This window comes from Telmatherina bonti (assembly GCF_933228915.1).
Source record: "Telmatherina bonti genome assembly, chromosome: 15".
Classification (NCBI taxonomy): Eukaryota; Metazoa; Chordata; class Actinopteri; order Atheriniformes; family Telmatherinidae; genus Telmatherina; species Telmatherina bonti.
The window spans coordinates 32745327-32764844 of NC_136613.1; the positions used below are offsets into that span (position 1 = coordinate 32745327).

Sequence of the window (19518 nt, forward strand, 5' to 3'; positions counted from 1 at the left end):
TTTTGTTTAAAAAATTTTTTTTTTCAAAAAAATAAAAAATAATCCAGTATAAAAATTTGGTCATTTTTATTGTTTTTATTGATATTTTTGTTTGTCTTCTGAGGCGTTAAAGCAGCAGAATGATGATCTGGCTACTGTGTCGGTAATATTACGAGCAAATAAATAAGTTTTATACATTTATTTTGTTTTTAATCTACAAAAATCAGCAATATCAAAGCATTGTTAGAATCGTAATTTGAATCGAATCAGCACCCAAAAAATCGGAATCGAATTGAATCGGGACAAAAGTGTATCGTCACAGCGCTAGTGATCATGTGACACTTAAGGTGCACACAGGTAGACTTTATTAACGTAATATTATTACTTTTGAAGGTGTTTTGCTCTGGGTTAAATACGCAGCTGCATATGGATGGAGCCTTCTGTCTCCTGCGTCCATGGTGTGTGTTTGTTGTCAGAGAGCGAACAGATGTGTAGCCAGATGTAGCAAACAGCAATACAGTCTAAAAAGAGAGGAGCAGCGTTGCACAGTATAACTCACAAGCAAAAGACACAAAGAAGAGGCAGCAGCGATGCATGAAAAGGTCACACACAGCACTGCTGTCTACTGCATCGCTTCTTTTTATCTCTTTCTGAGAGATGAGCTCTTCCACCCCCACCATGTTTGCTATTTTCTGAAACTGATGTAGAAACTCCGAGGTGAATGCCGAACCCTCTAGTGCAGCGGCGGTCTGGTGCTTTACCATGCTGCAACGTTTAGATACGAACCATGTCCAGCAGACCTGAATCACATGGTTCATTTCCCTCTTCCACATGTCCTTCAGCTCTGCAGAGGCCTGGTAAGGAGCCAGTCATTGGTTCATGTGTGTTAGGGAAAGATTGCATTTAAAAGTTGCAGTATTGTAGATTTCAAGCACCAGACTGGGGATTCCTATCCCAGTACATGTATTGTAACACACGTTAAGAATGTGTGGGCGGCCACATTTCATTTTAAAATGTATGGGCTCAATAAAATGTCGTAAATATTAGGAGGTTGTGAATTAATGTTTGCAAATAAGTTTTAATTAAATCAAGTTTTTTCATCCTGAAAGTTCATGTATTTTTGTGGAAAGAAAGGAGTTCTGTTGCAAACGTTGTGTCCAGACGCAACACGAAACTGCATGCAAGACTCTGAATAGTCTCTGACTTTACACCTGACTGGATGTTGACTGATCAAACTGTCCATTTGTAAAGAGACTGCTTCCTGTCCGTCAGCACCGCTGCAGGCTCTTAAAGAGGAGTAGGTGTGTTCTACTGACGTGTGATGGTTTGGCCAGACAGGTTTATTATATGGCAGTGGGAGCAACAGCCTCTGTGACAAATGATAAAATCTTAAGACAAAACAGGACTGATTCAGTGGCGGATGACCCGACCAGTCACCTGCACAACGAGGTATAACTTGTAAGGATGGGGCGTCTGTGGTGTGACGGCCAGACATGTAAAGGAGGAAGCTGCAAGAAGCACCAACACATTTTCAGTGATTTAGTTTCTTCATATTTAAACTTAGTTGAGATGCTTTAGTTCCTTTTTGTTAGTCACACATTAAGGAGCCACTGTATTTTCAACTGTTTGTTTAACCTTATGTTTCTTCTTTTACCGGTGCTGAAGGGAGCAGTTTGGGCCCTGGGGGGGCAGGAGTGTGTACAAGAAGGAAGCCGCCAACCTCAGCTTCAGACGTGGGGAGATCATGAGTTTAATTTAGTTTATTTAAATGTTTTCATTTTAGTTTGGGTTTCCTTTAGTTATAGTTTTGTTATAAATAATTAAGCTAACAGTTAGGTTCTGTCTCTTTGCCTGGTTTGTTTAATGTGTATTACTCCATATGTTTTGTAACTGGTCTGATCCGCCAGTATTTAAGTTCTCCTTTGTTTCTTGTTTTTTAGGTCAGGTGGTTTAGTTATGTTGATTCTGTTTCCTAATCTGTTAGTTTAGTTTATTTTAGGACTTTAATTTAGGTTTTTGCTCAGTTGACCTCTTTTAAAGGCCTTATTCCTTTATGTTTTCCTCTGAAGTCATCTGTGTTCCTCTTCCTTTGGTCTCACATGTGGAATGAAAAGTCCGGACGTTTGCAAAAGAAATTCTATTTTTTCCACAAATAGAATCTTTTTTCCAATCATGCAAGTCTTTTTCTGCACATTTACGAACTAAAGTTTCTTTTTACAGGACGACAAAACTGCTTTTCTAAAAACAAACTGAAATTATTTGCCAACACACATTTACTACTGCAACATCTTCATGACTTCATTCTGCGCCGGACGAATCGAAAGGAGCATAAATGAGGCTTCATACAAAGCTTAAACTCATCCAAGTTTTCTGTCTTTTTTCCAATGATGATAAGTATTTGGATATAAATGCTCATTAATCCTCAAGATGAACTGAAGTTACATCAAACAACATGAAGTAGGAGATGTCATGTAAAACAGCTAATATGTGATATTTTGTGATCAAGCTAAATAAATTAATGTTTAAACCTTTTCTTTGCTCTTATGTTCACTCGGTTTCTTCTCCACGTCTTACCTGAGTGTTTCTTTAACAACAGCGCGTAGATAAGGCATGCTCGTGACCTCTGCAGCCGTGGGGACGTGTCCTGCTGGTACCGTTGTGGACACTTCTTCAAAAAGTCTGTTCTGGACTTGCGGGTGCTTGGACAGCTGGTACAGAGCCCATGTGAGGGTGTTGGAGGTCTTCAGCATAAAGAAACATAAAACAGCTTACAATAATCATGCTGTTGGATTTACTTCCTTAGTTTTTGTTGCTAGCAGACTTTTCCAACAGGAAAGTTACTTTACTGTGTCCACTCCAGCTAGAAGAAGCTCCGCGATGCTGGCAACCACATCTTTAGTGCTCATCTGAGTGTTTGAGAGGAGGTAGGTCAGATATTCCCCCTCCACATGCTGGTTGCTGCTGACCCGTTCCTGAATAACCTCCATTTTCTTGTCGATTAACTTCATGGCTAAATGTAGAGCAGAAATAGTGTTTGATTTTAGTCACATCCTCACAAAACCTTTATGTCAGCAACTCTGCACAGAGCTGTATTTAAATAAATTTACTACTTTACAACTATAGGCTCATTTCAGCTGAACTCAGGAGTTTTTTGTCCCCTTGGTTTGAACTTTGTGATCATTTTGACTTTATTGCAGCTTAACAGCTTCCAATCTTCTCTAAACGACCAAATATTCAATCATTTTTAGTATTTTACCCTCAAGATGCCAGTTTAAACATTTGAATGACCTTTTTGTTTTATTACAAAGAAACACACAAAACCTTTATTGTTCACTATATACTACATTAAATTATAGTGGCGTCTTTGATGGTGTTTACAGTCTTGGAAATGTCAAATATTAGCAACAAAATGAACTTGATTGTATTTTTACTTTTTATGCAGATTCAAATACGCAATCTGGGATCTTTGTGCCTAAAACAAACAAACAAAAACCTGCTGTAAAACCAATATAGATCTGAATATTTTCATGTTTTTTCCTGAATCATGTCAACACCTTCAGACCTACTAACACTACTAAACATTACATCATTATGATATTTTAATCCTTTAAATGCCTTTTTTTTATTTAATCAATTATTCATTAAAAATACACAAAACAAAACATACAAAGCACTGATTATTCTCTATGCAACATATACTGGATGGGTTGATCAGAATCTTGGATATGTCAAAGATGAGCAAAAACATTCACTTCTTTATCTGTTTGTATTCCTTTTGGTATCCTTTGTGACCAAAAATGCACCACTGACTTCCATTAAACGGACACATTGTAGTTTCACTGTCACAGTTTAAACCAGGCCTCTTCAAATGGGGGCCCAGAACCGACTTCTATGTGGCCCAGCTTATGTAAAAGAGTACAGAATGTTGCGGCTTCCAAACCACCTTTGCCGCTGAGAGTTTGGGTGGGGTCCTCCTGTTCGCTTATTTGTGACGCGCAAGAACGTTGTCTTGACAGAATACGCTGAAATCCAGGGATGTGTTTAATACTTTATTGCGTCTCCAAGCTATAACAGCGCAATCAAGATTGAATGAATGGATTGTTTAACCAGGGAGATAACAGACAAAAATGATGTATGAATGTGTGGATAGCGGTCAACAAAATTATGGCGACTACCCCACCCTTGCTCTCTCATCTGTTTCCCAGGTAAGTATATGCATTTATACACCTCTGTGCAAGCACACGCCCAATCACACACAAACCACCACCTCTGCCACACACACTAATGCACCGTGCACCTCCTCCTCATCTATGTCTCCTACACACCAGCCCCTAATTATTAGATTTCATATAATAATTCACATCACTAAACTACAACAGGAGACATAATTAGTTAGCATATCAACATCAAATACCAAAATGTCTAATACATTTCCAAAGTCTACAAATAAACAAATGATAAACAGTTCTTCTCGACATCCTGATAACCAGATAGTGACTAGTCCAACTCAAAAAAAAAGAAAAAAAGAAAAGTCTATATAGATGTCAGTATTGTCCTCATGCTGCCTCCTCTGCTTCCAGCAACAAACAGACCTTGGATATGGGTCTGTCCAAGCAACTGGTCTTAGTCTTGATCCAAATTCGACGAACAAGTCCATTGCTGTCCGGAAAGGTTTGTAATATACGTCCCATAATCCAGGAATTACGAGGTGCAGTACTGTCCACCAGCAGAACTAGATCCCCTGCAACAAGATTTTTCTGGGCTCCAGTCCATTTCTGTCGTTCCTGTAACAGAGGTAGGTACTCCTTTGTCCAGCATTTCCAGAAAAGATCAGATATATACTGTACTTGTCTCCATCTTCTCCGGGCATACAGGTCTGTCACTTGGAACTCTCCAGGCGGTAAAGAAGGCTGGGTTTTAAGCAGTAACAGGTGATTTGGTGTCAGCACTTCGAAATCATTAGGATCCGTAGAGGCCTTAGTGATAGGTCGACTATTGAGTATGGCTTCGACTTCACAGAGAACTGTGTGGAGTCCCTCCTCATCCAAACGTTGCTCTCTGAGGGTAGAGTTGAGGACTTTCCGCACAGACCTGATCAGTCTTTCCCACACTCCTCCATGATGTGACCCTGTCGGGGGATTAAATGTCCACTTTATACCCCTTTGGAGCAACACATCATGCAACTGTGCCTGGTTCCACTGTTCGATTGTCCTTTTCAGCTCGTGTTCTGCTCCAATGAAATTCGTCCCATTGTCAGAACACAGCTCACGGACCTGTCCTCTCCTGGATATAAAACGCCTCAAAGCATTTATGAAAGAGTCAGTATCCAGAGAAGATGCAACCTCAATGTGAACTGCTCTTAATGCAAGACAGGTAAATATCACTCCATATCTTTTCACTGTGCTCCTCCGGCTCCTTACTTCAAAGAGTCCGAAGTAGTCGACTCCTACACAGGTGAATGGAGGTTCATCAGGCTTGAGTCGTTCTATTGGTAAATCTGCCATCTGCTGATAAACGGGTGCAGCATTGAGCCTTCTGCAGATGGTGCATTTGGACAGGACTCTCCTAATGGCAGTGCTTGCCCCTGTCATCCAGTATTTCTCCCTGAGCTTGGACAACATATGGTTGTGTCCACTGTGTCCTACAGCTTGATGGATATACCTTAGCAGCAGAGTAGAAATATGGAGATCCTTTGACAGAATTATAGGATGCTTAGTCTCCACTGGCAATGCTGCTTTACTAAGCCGACCTCCCGAACGCAAAACTCCATCCTCAAGTCTTGGAGCCAACTTGTACAGGTGACTGCTTTTCTTCACATTTTGCCCCTTCTCTATACAATAAAGTTCCTCTGAAAACTTCCTCCTCTGGCAAAACTGTATTATCGCCAGCTCAGCCTTTTCAATGTCCTCCACTACAAGACATCTCTGGACAGATGTGCTCTTGAACATGCACATTTCTCGCTCCATCAGCCTCTGCTGCTGCTCACACCCTTCGCTCTGCTTCATTATTATCCTTTTCCTCTCCTTGCTACATGACCTCAGCCATTCCTTGTATTTAAGCCACCACGCCACTGCCTTCTTTAATCAAATCCAAGAGGAATAATGGTGGATCAGGGAAGTGGTAGGGTCTTCCTCAGGTTGTACAGCATTTACATTGGTACTTCTCTTGATCTCCGGATCCTCCCGCGAGAAGTGGCTTGAGAGCTCGAGGTTAACAGGCCATTCCGTTTCTGGTTGACAAAGAAATGGAGGTCCCGTTAACCAGAGTCTGTTCTTCAAGAATGCCTTCACGTTGAGCCCCCTGGATGCTGCATCGGCTGGATTTAAAGCTGTATCCACATATCTCCACTGTGTCGGGTGCGATGATTTCAGTATTTCTGAAATCCGGTTGGCAACAAACACCTTGAACCTAGAGTTTTGGTTTCTTATGTATTTCAGCACTGAAGCACTATCGGTCCAAAACACGGACTCCTGAAGACTCATGTGTAGCTCTTTCTTCCACAGGGAGTCCATCCGACTGGCCATAGTTGCAGCAACCAATTCCATTCTTGGAATCGTGATTGGTTTTAGTGGAGCAACACGAGCCTTTCCCATTATGAAAGCACTGTGTGCCTGCAGGCACTCATTCTGTAATAGCAGGTAAGTGACTGTGCCATAGCCCTCTTCACAAGCATCACAGAAATGATGTAGTTGTGCTGTAATAGCATCTCCAAAGTCCAGGGGTTTTAAACATCTGTGTAGCTCAAAGCTGTCCAGTAGGTAAAGCCCTTGCATCCACTTAAGCCACTCTTGGGAGACGGCCTCTGGAATGAGATCGTCCCAACCAACCTTTCTTATCCACAAATCCCTCAAAATCCTCTTTGCAGTCAGAACAAGGGGACTGAGCATACCCAGAGGGTCGTAAATAGAACTGACTGAAAGGATGCCTCTGCGGGTGAGTGGTCTGTCCTTCCATAAGAGCTTGAATTTAAAGGTATCTGACTTGATACACCACTCCACACCCAGAACTCTTTCAATGGGCACTAACTCCTTCTCCAAATCCAATTGGCCGGCACCTTTAGCTCTGTGGGATTCTGGAATGGCCTTGAGCACTTCAGATCTGTTACTGTGCCATTTGGTCAGACAAAATCCCCCTTTAGCACACAGTGATGTAAACTCCTGACAAAGGATCAGTGCTTCCTCCTCTGTAGAAACTGATACCAAACAGTCATCCACATAGAAACAGTGCTGCAGTTTATCCACTGTCTCCTCACTATACTCTTGTCTGAAATCCTCTGCGCATTTCCTGAGGGCAAAGTTGGCACAGCCAGGAGAGGATGAAGCTCCAAAAAGATGCACCTTCATCTTATACACACCGGGTGTCTGGCTCAGGTCTCCTTGGGGCCACCAGAGGAATCGCAACAGGTCAGTATCCTCTGGGGGCACCCGCACTTGATGAAACATAGCTTCTATGTCAGCTGTGATAACTGCAGGTTCCCTCCTGAACCTGGTCACAACTCCAATTAATGAGCTAGTTAAAGCAGGGCCTTGTAACAGCGCTTCATTCAGAGATTGCCCATTACACCTAGCACCACAATCAAACACAACTCTGAGCTTTCCCTTTGTTGGATGATGGACCCCATGATGCGGTATGTACCAAACCCTACCATCTTTTCTTTCCAATTTTGAACTGGAAACTCTTTCAGCATAACCTTTACTGAGAAGACCATTTATAAAGCTGTTATATTCCATGTGGTACACTGGGTCCTCCTGAAGTTTCCACTTCAGATGGTATAAGCGTTGTTCCACCATTTTTCTGTTGTCCACCATGCAGATATTTGGAATTTTCAGAGGCAGAGCGATCTGGTAATGACCCTCAACGTGTTTGGCTGATTTTGCAACCATGTCCATGAACTTTAGGTCTTCCCTGGACAGACCCAACTGTTCCTCCACAGCAGATTCTGGAAAGTCCATCTTAAATTGTTGTTGCCACAGTTCATCCAGATTCACAATGGACACACGATTTACAATTACTGGCTGCTTACAGTGATTGGCCTCTCCACCATTTCCTGTTAGTGGTCTCTTCACTGTCCAGCCCAGCACTGTCCTCACTGCGTACGGCCCATTATGTTTGCTAAGAATGACCTCCAGTGGTTCCATGGCTCTTGGGACATTTGTTCCAATCAGCAAGTCTATTCCAGCCCGAATCTGTGGTAAGGAGAGATGTTTTAAATATGGCCACCTTGTCAGATCTTTATTTCTGGGTATGTTTGCTGTGTGGACTGGCATTGACATCTGAGTGTACGCTTTTGGGAGTTCAATGAAGATGTCCCCTCCAAGTGCTGCCACCTCTAGCTCTGGCACGATGTAGCTATTAACCACCTTTTCCTGGCCCATTGTTCTCAGGAGAATACTAGTTCTTTTCCCAGACAAATTGAGCTTCTGCTTCAGTCTCTCCGTACAGAACACTGCAGTACTTCCCTGGTCCAGGAAAGCATATGTGAGAATGATCTTATTTCCTTTTTTTGCCTTCACTTGGACTGGCACAATAGGAAGCTTACAATCCATGTCACCAGCCCCTGTAAGCCCACTTGAAACCAAGGTACTATCCACTGTCACTTGAACGCTGCTTTCAGCCTTCTCCGTCATTGCCACGCTGTGCTTATGAAGCACAGTAGGATGTTTTTGGCCACACTTAGAGCAGAATATCTTCCTTTGGCAATTCCTGCGGATGTGTCCTGTACACAGACAGCGAAAACCGGCACCATTTTCCTTCAGGAAGTCTATTTTCTCTTTGTGTGCCATTTTGTCCAACCGTGCACACACATCTAATGTGTGTCCTCCAGTGCAGCAGGGACAGATCTTTGCCGATAGCCTCATATCCTTGGCGTTTTTCACAAACTGGGTTTTTTGCTCCACCTGATTGACTGTGGTAGCAAAGCTGGTTCCTCTGATGTTAGAGCGAGTGGACGGTTGGTGTTTCATTTGTCTTAATGTAGCTGTATCCTGGATGTTACCAAACAAGATTTTCACCTGCTTTTCTACAAAGTTGGTAATATCCAAAAACCTTGCTCTTCTATTGTTGTTTTCTTGCAGGTCACATGCGTGGTTCCTCCAGCGGTCTCTGAGTTTGTAGGGCAGTTTTTTGACGATCTCCATCATGTTTGTGGGAGTGTCCAGATCATTTAAATACTGCACATCTTCCATGGCGTTACAGCATCCACGCAAGAAAAGACTGTACTCCTGGAGGGTCCTCACATCCTCTGTTTTAATGGCAGGCCATGACAAAGCTCTCTCCATGTATGCTGCTGCCACCTTTTGCTCATTACCATAATGTTCTCTTAATAGAGCCTTTGCCTTGACGTATCCTCTGTCTGACTCCATATGCTGACAACTCCTCACCAACTCCTTTGCTTGTCCTTTGGTGTACTGTTCAAGAAAATAGAGCCTATCACAGCTGTTATTTGTGTTTCGTTCGACTCCATTTTCAAAAGCTTTAATAAATGAATGGTATTTGAGCGGATTGCCATCAAAAACAGGAATTTCCCTTCTGGGGAGTGCTGAAAGACACTGTTGCTGCATCAGAAGTGTTGTAATTTCATTTTGCTTTCTCATAATATCTAGTACACTGTAATTTTGTGAAGAGTCAGTTTGTGTAACATTTGTTATCGGATCTTCAGGAGCCATTAAATAACGTCGGAGCATGTAAGAAGAACCTGGGGGCTGATTTGTTTCTGGTAGGTGTGTGACTTTTGATTTCACAGCTGGATGTGTGGTTTCAACTGCATTGCATTTTGATTCAAATGGCAATGGCGGCACAAATTCAGTTGCATTGACATTTAGTTGTTTTGAGCGTGTTTTTTCATAATAGGAATTCATCCCATCTGAAACCTGTGACTTTGATTTACGGCCAATGCTGCTTTGTGATTTTATATTGCTTAACTTTGCCATTTCTTCAGCAATTTTGTTCTCCAGCAGCAGCTGTTCACGTCGTTTGCGCAATTGTAACTCTTCTTCATCCAGTGCGTATTTTTCCTTTAATGCCTTTTGTTTTATTGCCAGAATTGCAAGATTTCTTTCAGCCTTTGAATAAGCAGATGAGCGTGAACTCTTGTCTGCATTTGAGATGCTGTCACAAGGCCGCAGTTCATCCTGAAGGTCTTGTGCAGTGGATCCAGGTACTGGGGGAGCAGCAGCAGGCATGTGTTTGTCGTTTTTGACAGGAGCTTGTTCTGCGTAATTTATATCCTTTGATGGTTGTTCAGCAATATTTCTTTGAAATAATATTGTATTTGAGTTTACATGTGTATTTTCCTGTGTCCATTTCTCCACTTGTTCCTTGAATGCATCGCTGTGATCCATAATGCTGTTAAACCAGTCATTCTGGTTTGTATATTCATCTTCAGGAAGTAGTGGAAGTAACTCGTTGTGTAGGTCTGTGGCCCTTTTACATAGTGCGATCAAGTTGTCCAGTTGTGAAAAGATTTCAGCCGCACTATCCTTTGATTTCATGTGCGCCTTTATTTGCGGAATAAGTGATTTGAGTTTATTAACCACACTTTTGCGGTCATGCTGGAGCCGTTCAATTTTATTCTCCAGCGCTTTGACCGTCAGTTTAATTTCTCTTTTTCCCTTTTCCATATTTGGACATTCATCCTGAGAGTGTATGCGACTCATTTCCGTCTGATTTTATTGCGTAGAGCAACACGATCACAGTTCATAAAGAGTATCCAAAATCCATCCATAGACACTGCTTTAATAATCATTCCACCTGGCATCAGAATTTATCCATAAACATTGCATTTGAATTCATACAAAGCAAATTCAATCCAAACGTCTCCACAATCAGGTCTTCAGACACCACCAGCCGCCACGTACTTATGCCACAAAGTCCCGACATCACAATCCCACAAAACTCTGGTTTAGGCCACCATCAATGTGCCGTGACAACCAGCGTAACATCCTATCACAACTTAGTCCTCATTTGGCATCACGCATTTCCATGAAGAGAAATCCTCCATCCAAACTTGAACAGATTCAGCCTACCTATTCCCAGGTGTAAGGATGACGTGGTGTAACCTGTGCGGCACTTAGCTGTGGTTCCTTCGTACTCGATCCAGTCGTTGTGTGATGACTTGGCTCTTTGGTGCTCGCAAGCGGCTTAATGATTTCATTAAACGCCGATTTTTGTTGACAGAATGTTGCGGCTTCCAAACCACCTTTGCCGCTGAGAGTTTGGGTGGGGTCCTCTTGTTCGCTTATTTGTGACGCGCGAGGACGTTGTCTTGACAGAATACGCTGAAATCCAGGGATGCGTTTAATACTTTATTGCGTCTCCAAGCTATAACAGCGCAATCAAGATTGAATGAATGGATTGTTTAACCAGGGAGATAACAGACAAAAATGATGTATGAATGTGTGGATAGCGGTCAACAAAATTATGGCGACTACCCCACCCTTGCTTTCTCATCTGTTTCCCAGGTAAGTATGCGCCTTTATACACCTCTGTGCAAGCACACGCCCAATCACACACAAACCACCACCTCTGCCACACACACTAATGCACCGTGCACCTCCTCCTCATCTATGTCTCCTACACAGATATTAATCAAGAACCTTCAGTCATTCCTACGCTGATTAAGTAGCCTACAATCCTACAGTTGTGCAGACCATGAATGCAACACTTTGTTGCCTAGCAACATGAAGCCCAGCGTGTTTTGAAGTTGTTAGAGTAGCGCTAGCTAGCATGTCGCTCTCTGTCCCAAAACACAAAATTAACAACAAAAACCGCAGTTTTAACCCCTCCTGGACTGATAAGTATTTATTTATTTTGCCGTCACAGCGCCAAACCGATGTGTTTAATATGCAATGAGTGTGTGGCGGTGTGTAAAGATTATATTGTATATTGGACCTTTTATGTTAAAAGTTTGGAGAAAAATAGTTTCTGACTGGAATTTTCATTATTTTATTTTGTGCATTTGCTCTTTTCATGTGGGACTGAATTTGAAATAGAAAAATTAATAAACTACTTGTTTTTAGAAAATGTAAATGTATATTTTTTCTTTATTTATTCATTTTGACTGATTTATTTTACCTTACTTTATGTACTGGCTCTGTTCTTTTTTCTTTATTTAAAAATCTGGCCCACCTGAACATCTAATTGAGTAGCTCTGGTTTAAACCCTTCAGTCTTTCATAGGGAGGAAAAGTAGTCATTTACTGGATTCCAACAGTGATCTTGTTGGAGATGCACAAAGTAATTTCATGGAGCAGATATTTTATGGAGGATGTTGTCATGAGCCCAACATGCTTCATGTAATGATGTTACAGAAGAAAAAACAAAAAGATGCATAAAGTCAAATCATTGTGACGTTTATGGAACTCACCAAAGCTGAAGATGCCCTCCCAACCAGCGATGTAGCGCCTCCAGTAAGGCAGCAGATTACGGCTCCACTTGGGAGTGATTGTCACAGCCAGACTGTTGGAAAACATCTGGACAATGGCATTGATGAACTCCTGTGTTCCTGCAGGGATTTCCTTTTCCAGACACCCGAGCCTCGTCTCAAACAAGATGGAGGCAATACCTGCAGGTTTAGAAGAGTAACAGAATCATCGAGAACCTGGAAGCTGAATAAAAAAGATCCAGGAATTTTAGAAACTAGGATTAAAATGCACTTTAATGCAAGGCCGGCTTTAGGCAGGGGCAAAGGGGGGCAACGCCCCTCAGACAAACACTTTGGACTCTCAAATCTCTCTCCCCTCTGCACTGAGCTGCATGCCGGTTGTACAGCGTTGCATTGCAGGACCCTCGTCTTTTTCCCCCTAGTGAACAACCAATCAGCATTTAGTATGCAAATGAGTTGAAAAGCAGCCTGATTGTTGGGTGTCAGGTTTCTCCCCCTCGCTGGCTGAGCTGCTGCAGGAAGGGATGGAGTGAAGCTCTGTTTAAAAACCTGTAGAGATTTGTATGGGGAGATTTGCTACTTAATAACTAATTAATAATAAGTAAAGTAGTATATAACGTAAATATGTTCTGTCAACAGGGGATTGTTGCTTTTTTAAGTGTGTGAGCTGTCAGTGGGAGCATTGCTCAATCACACATGAGCACTGGATGTGTGTGTCATCCAGGCTGTTATTGTAGAGTAGGGAATGAGCCTCTTAAAAAACAAAAGAAAAAGGAAAAAAAATCAACAAAATTAAGAAAGAAATGTAACGTTCTCCACTTTGTTGTTTGTTCTTGATTTTTATATAAACTTGAGGTTGATGTTTGAGGGACTGCCACCTTGTTGTTCTCTGGAGTTAGATGTTCTGCCTTGTTTTTGTTGTGTCTGATGGGCCGAATTATCTCAGCTTAGTTCAATAGTTTAGTTTATTGTTATTTGACTGTCTAATGAGACATTTGTCATGTTGTTGGTTGCTAAAGTTTTGATGATTGATATTTGTTGTTTTTCTTATTTAATATATCTATAATTTTTATATTCCATTTTCCCCCAGAGGGATTGCCACCGTCAGCAGGTTAGCGTGCCTCAGTGACCCTAAGAGCTACACCAGGAGCTTTAGTTTCTAATGGGACACCCAAGCAGGTGTTTGGTTAGAGGCCTGACAAAGTGCAATTCATGCCTTCACAACAAAAAGAGCTGAAGCACGATGTGCACACATGATGCCCCATTCACATTTCTGCCTGCCTCCTCGTGTATGCCTTCCTGGAGCCGGCCTTGCTTTAGTAACTAGAGGACTTCAGTGAACATGCGCCGTGCTTTTGGTTTATCAGCCAGTGGTGCAGTTCTACGTCATACCCTCGAGTGAAAACAGGTAGAGCTGATTGGCGATGTCGGCGACCAGATCCCCCGTCCTGCTGCCCTGGCGCAGATACTGGATTCTTCTGGTGAAATCTCCAACCACCTCGTTGATGCGACCAGCGTACTGTGCAGAGTCCTTCGGATGCAACATGCGCTTGTTAAGCATCACTCGGAGGTTGTACCACCTCTCCCCCTCCCTGAGAGCAGACAGACGTTCAGTTACATCAGGAAAGTTTCCACCTATGCTCCAAGTGAACATCCAAACTGATTGTTCCACAGATCAGACAGCCGGATGGGACGTCCTGTCATGATCTCAGGCTAACGTGTCATCTTCAGCCCTGACTGCTGTTGTTCAGCCGTCTCCCGTCCTCCTGCTGCCAGACTGACAGTTTTTCTCTTCCGTTCATCCAGCCCTGCTTTCCCATATCCATAACGTCTGTAAATATCCTTATTTTGTCCCTGGATTCCCAAACCTGCCTTCTCCAGCCTTGTAGCAAGAAAACCTTTTAGAGTATTTTTCAGTTTGATTCGACTACTAAACACACATTTTTCCACTTTTTCTTTGGAGGCATTCTGGTGGTAATGGACCTAGACATACTAACACTGTATACTAACATATACATATAACATACACATACATATACATACTAACTAGCCTGTCTAGCCCCAGCTGGTTGTCTAAGGTTTACTGCCTACTCTTCTGTGACCCATGGCTCCCTGCTGATTACACACACACACACACACACACACACACATAACCACACACACACACTCTTTAAATCTAATAAAAATGGTGTAAATTGTTTGTTAAACTTAAATATTTCTTTGAATCTCTATTATTTTACCAATGGTTTTAAAAGGGAAAAGTTAGGTCAAAGGTTAAAAAAAGACACCCCACCCCTGTTATTTCAGATGTGTCTCCCGGATATCCAGGAATAATTTTATTTAAGGCAACATTACAGGTAGGGGTTTGACCTTTTGACTTTATTATCCTTTACCAAGAAGCAGCACAAACCGTTGACACCAGTTCTGTTAGATTTGTTGGTCTGGATGAGCTTTGATGGCTCCTGTAAACTTCAACTAATCGACTGAATTCAACCTTCAGTAGAAGAGAGGTAATGTGGTGGTATCTGTAGCAGCTTCAGCTGGATATATATATTATAACCCAGGAATGGAACAAAATAGGAAGTATTGACTTTACAGTTTTCTGTTTATTCTAACCAAACAAGTCATTTTCTGCCAACAAATTCCTCCATTTCACAGAAAACTTACTAAAAATATTAATATACAAGCTGGTTTAATCAGAAGAAATGGACTGCTGTGTTTATTACACAAAAGTCATTCGTCTTACTCTGTGAAAGGCCCGTAGCCGAGTCCTTTCATGTCACGGTACTCTGTCCACAGGGACATGTCTCCTCTGGAAGGAAACTTCTCATCCCTCCTCATGACTTCTTCCAGTAGCTGAGGAGTGTTCACCGACACAGACTTCAGCCCGCTCTTGTATATGGGCCCATATAGCTGCTTCTCATAGATCTGACGGTGGGAAAATGTGGAATCGATGAGTCGGGAGAGAAAGAAGCAGCATCAGAACAAATGAAAAGTTCCACTCCTGCATCGAAAACATAGATGTCACCACAGTTGTACGGCTGACATCCTCTGAGCCACAAGCAGATATCTGCTCTGTGAGGACAGTCATGCCTCTGTGGCAGTCAGCTGAGACTAGCTGCTGTCATCTGCTGGTTTCTGTGGAAACAATGGTAATGCTACCCACCTGATGTTTTATAGCAAGCATTGCAGAAATAACAGACAAAAACCCTCAATTCAGTGAAGCGCTCATGGCCTGAGCAGGTTAAGCTCTGACCCGGCTCTACTAGAACGTTTTGTCCTGCAACCTGCCGTACCTGTAGCTCATGCAAACGGCTGTAGAAACCTTGAAACACCATCCTGTACAGCAGCTCCAGGAGGCTGACATGTGGGAGGTCTTCCACTGTCCGAGGCTTGTCCTGGAGGGCAGAGAGAGCTCCTGTGGAGGAGGAGGAGGAGGAGGTCCGACCCACTCCTCTAGCACAGAACCGAGCCTTGGAAAGGGGCCATGGCAGCAGCCAGCTGCCGTTCCTGGGCATTACCCTCCAGGATAGCCACACTGCCATTGCAAGAACAGAACAGAAAAACACACTGGGCTCCTGTTACACTCAGGAGACGGGCTGAAGGGAGGGGCCACATCTCCCTGAGGATTTAACCCCTCCAGCCCAGCTCCTAAAAATCAGACAAGAGCAATAATAAAAATAAAAGACATGCTTTGCTGTTATATATAACGGTTCAGTTTTATTAAAATCAATTCCATTCAGCTTTATTTGTGTTGTTCACTTCACAACAATGTCGTCTCAGAGCACTTCAAACACTTCAAGCCAGTTCATAATAAATACAGTAGAACCAACAGATTGCATTAAATCTTGACTTGGATCCAATCCGCCGTCCTGAGCCGCATGAAGCAACAGTGGGAAAGAAAAAACCCAGCAGAAGCCAGCAGTGTTATTTTATGTAACCAATTATATTTTTTATATATATAGGCAGAAAGAATGAGGAGCTTATGTAATGTCCCTATAATAAGCATAAAACCTGCATTTGCCACCTGACCTTGACTCTCAATTGAAAGCATGTGAAAACTTGTGTTTCTTTGTGTTACATAATCTTGGGAGCTGAACATAAAATGCCAGACATTCAGATGCAATAATCAGCATAGGAGCTAAGACTGGCTAAAGAGTTTAACCCTTTAAAGCCCAGCCTGAGAAAAACTGGTGGAAAAGTCCAGGTACGTTCTCATGTCCGTCTTTGGCCCTTTAAATTTCTTTGGTTTGGTTTGGTTTTATAGGGTTAATGATTTCTGACTGCTCTAAAACCACAAACTGAGATCATATAATATCAAGTTGAATTATTTCTGAGGAAATAACTGGAGCAAAGGAACATATTTTATATTCAGTCAGCTAAACTCTACTGATAAGGTTTGAGATGGAAAAATAAGTTTAATTTGTTTAAGATTGTTTACTGTAGCTGATTAATTCAGGAGAACATGCATCATTATCAGGGAGTATGAAATGTTCAATAAAAAAAAATATTACAAATGTTTAATAAACGATTTGTAAACTTTGTAAAAACTGTTGTGTGTAACTTTAGGTACTTAAATCCACACACGCATCAGCCATTTGAAAGAATTAATAAATGTGATATTTCTGCTTACTCCAGTTTAAAATAGCATGTGTTGCATGTTTATGTCTTCATTTGTTGTCTTGCAGTGGTGAAAATCCCAAAAATCCTCCATTTTTTCCCGTTCTAGACGGTGGTATCCAGAATTTGCCAGGATCCGGATCTGATATCTAATAAAGATGTTGGGAACTTCTGGATGTTTTATCCAAGCATCCTGACTGGTTACTGTGGAGCTGAAAGCTCTGAAAATGGCCCTATCTCTGTGTGGTGGTGAGCACACATGGCTCAGGTTGGCCCCGCCCTGCTAATCAGCAGGTACCTATAAAAGACACCTGCTGATTTTCTTGTCTGCTGGCTGATTCTGTGTTGGTGGTGGTGACTGGCTGCCCTCTGTACTCTTCCTCCTGGCTTGGTTTTACTCAGGGTGATCCACCTGCTGCTGTTTTTATTGGCATAATTTTACTGTAGTGTTTCTTTTAATCAGTTTTGTTTGCTTCTTTTGCTTTAGTTTTGTAAGTTGACTTAGTTTTCTTTTGTTTGAATTGTTTCCTTTAGGCAGCTGGGAACCATTTGGTGGATGGGGCTAGGCACTCGTGGTTGGGGACCCTCACGTTTGGTTTGGTTTGTTTGATGCACTGGGCATAGGAGAGCTCCACAGTTATAGTTTACAGTGAAGTGCGGTTGTATTCATAAGGTAAGAGGTGGCAACACACCGGGACACTCCTTCCCTGTAGGCTGCCCTCCACTGGTGGTCCCAGCTGGCCTGGTTTCTTTAGTTTATATAGTTATTTGCTTTTAAATAGCTCTTAACAGTGGGTTTCATACCCTGCTAATTTTAGCCTTAAATTTTTCTATTTAATAAAGAGTTTAAACTCCCTCCCACATCTTCTTATTTCAACAGGAGCGACCCTATATTTATTTCCTGGAGCCCTGTGCCCCAGGTGGCGTTGTCTGGCATTAGTATTAAATAAAAGTTAACTTTCTCATTGTTCAGTTATTTTTGTTAAGGCCTTACCACTCTATCACATTTGCTTTTAGAGAACTGGATCCCTCCCAGAACTGACAGGAATCTCAGTTAGACCAGAAAAAACATCATAAAAATCCATCCAGTGGTTTTAGTGTGAAACAGAGAAACAAACAGCAGGAACATACCCTTCTTATGAAGGTGTGATCATTAGACAGTAGAAAGATGCTTTATGTGCAACATGCATCAGGCCAAACCTCCAGAGAGCTCAACCTGACGCCACTTTCCACCACGAGATGACAGACGTGAAAAACAGGTGAGGGTGGGAAGGGGAGAGGAGAGGAGAGGAGAGGGGTCTCTTCACTGTCTGAGGATGTGGTGTTGAAGCCAATGAGGCAATGCTCAAAGCCACTGATCAGAGACAACATACTGAAACTCTTTCTACAGGGGAACATTTGCCACCTGGATCACATTTAGTCATTCAGGAACAGTGAAAGTGTTGCTTCATCGCAGCATCTTCGTCCGGTATAATAACACACCTGAAGCCGTACGGGGAAGTGGGACAACTCTGAGGTTTTACCGAACCGACGTCCAGGCAGACACCTGCCAAGCTGTGTGAAATGAAATACTGCCAGCATGAACTCTGGTTCAGCATTGTTCTTATTTATAATATGGCCTGAAAACGTTGAAACCTCCGGCACCTAAAGGGTTCAGGTTTCTCCCCCCAGCTGTGTCAGGCTGCTGCCTGCAGGTCAGCAGGGCAGCATCTTTCCACCCGAGCAAAATAACAGGCTGAGAGGGAAAAGAGGACGACATGCGATGGACATCAGAGGAAAAGTTGATGTTTCCTGAGAGGAAAGAGTCATTTCTATCCAACTGCTTATTCAGCCTCTCAGCCTCGCCAGGCCACAGTGGGCAGGAGCCCGTTCAGTCGCAGGAGGGGATTATTAAAAAGAATCAGTGTGAAGGGTGGGAGTCGGTCCTTTTGCATCGTTTCTGGTTTAACGTGAAGCTTGGCTGCATCCTTACCAGCAGACATGAAGCCTCCACCTCGGTGGGAAAGTAAGACAAATGTCAGACTTCTTCTGCCTGGTATACAGCCCCCCCCCCCCCCCCCCCCCCTTTCTGCTTTGCCCCTTTTCTCAAGGGGTCGCCACAGAGAATCACCTGCTCCCCCCTTCAGATGTTTTCGTTGGCACATGCTCCTGACGCCACTCCTGCATTTATCCAGGCTCATCACGGGGGACTTGAAGCACACGGGGTGGGGGGGGTAGCCACTGCTACCCACCCCTGTCGCTGGTATACAGTCTAACATGCCCAAATTACCAGGAGTTTCCAGAAAGTCAGACAGACCTCCTCTTGGCGACTTGTTGCAGGAGATCAGAGGCAGAGTGGCTGTTAGGGAGGTACATCAGTTTCCTTCAGTAACGAGCGGACTATGGGGACTGTCCAGTCAGTGCAAACTAGGGTTAGGGTCTGATTAGTGAAACGTCCGCGTGTTTATCCACCTGAAACTAGTTTACACTGCTCTGGTAGATTCCTCTTGTCCGGCTGTAGGTCAGCAGGAAGAGCAGACGGCTTGAAACTGGAAGTCC

The 19518-nt window shown here is 42.8% G+C and overlaps 1 protein-coding gene across 1 annotated transcript in view; it reads right to left on the reverse strand.

The window, feature by feature from the left end:
• The window catches only part of cyp27a1.1 (cytochrome P450, family 27, subfamily A, polypeptide 1.1), a gene marked incomplete at both ends in the record, with an annotated part of 32110 nt that extends 12872 nt beyond the window's left edge, over positions 1-19238 (reverse strand). Inside the window, 8 exons of the mRNA XM_079254771.1 lie at positions 2554-2720; positions 2826-2989; positions 12343-12540; positions 13753-13952; positions 15107-15288; positions 15657-15898; positions 15946-16011; positions 19091-19238. Coding sequence (XP_079110897.1) covers positions 2554-2720; positions 2826-2989; positions 12343-12540; positions 13753-13952; positions 15107-15288; positions 15657-15898; positions 15946-16011; positions 19091-19238 — 1367 coding nt within the window. The remainder of the gene's footprint in view (positions 1-2553; positions 2721-2825; positions 2990-12342; positions 12541-13752; positions 13953-15106; positions 15289-15656; positions 15899-15945; positions 16012-19090) is intronic.
• Positions 19239-19518: the final 280 nt, after the last annotated feature.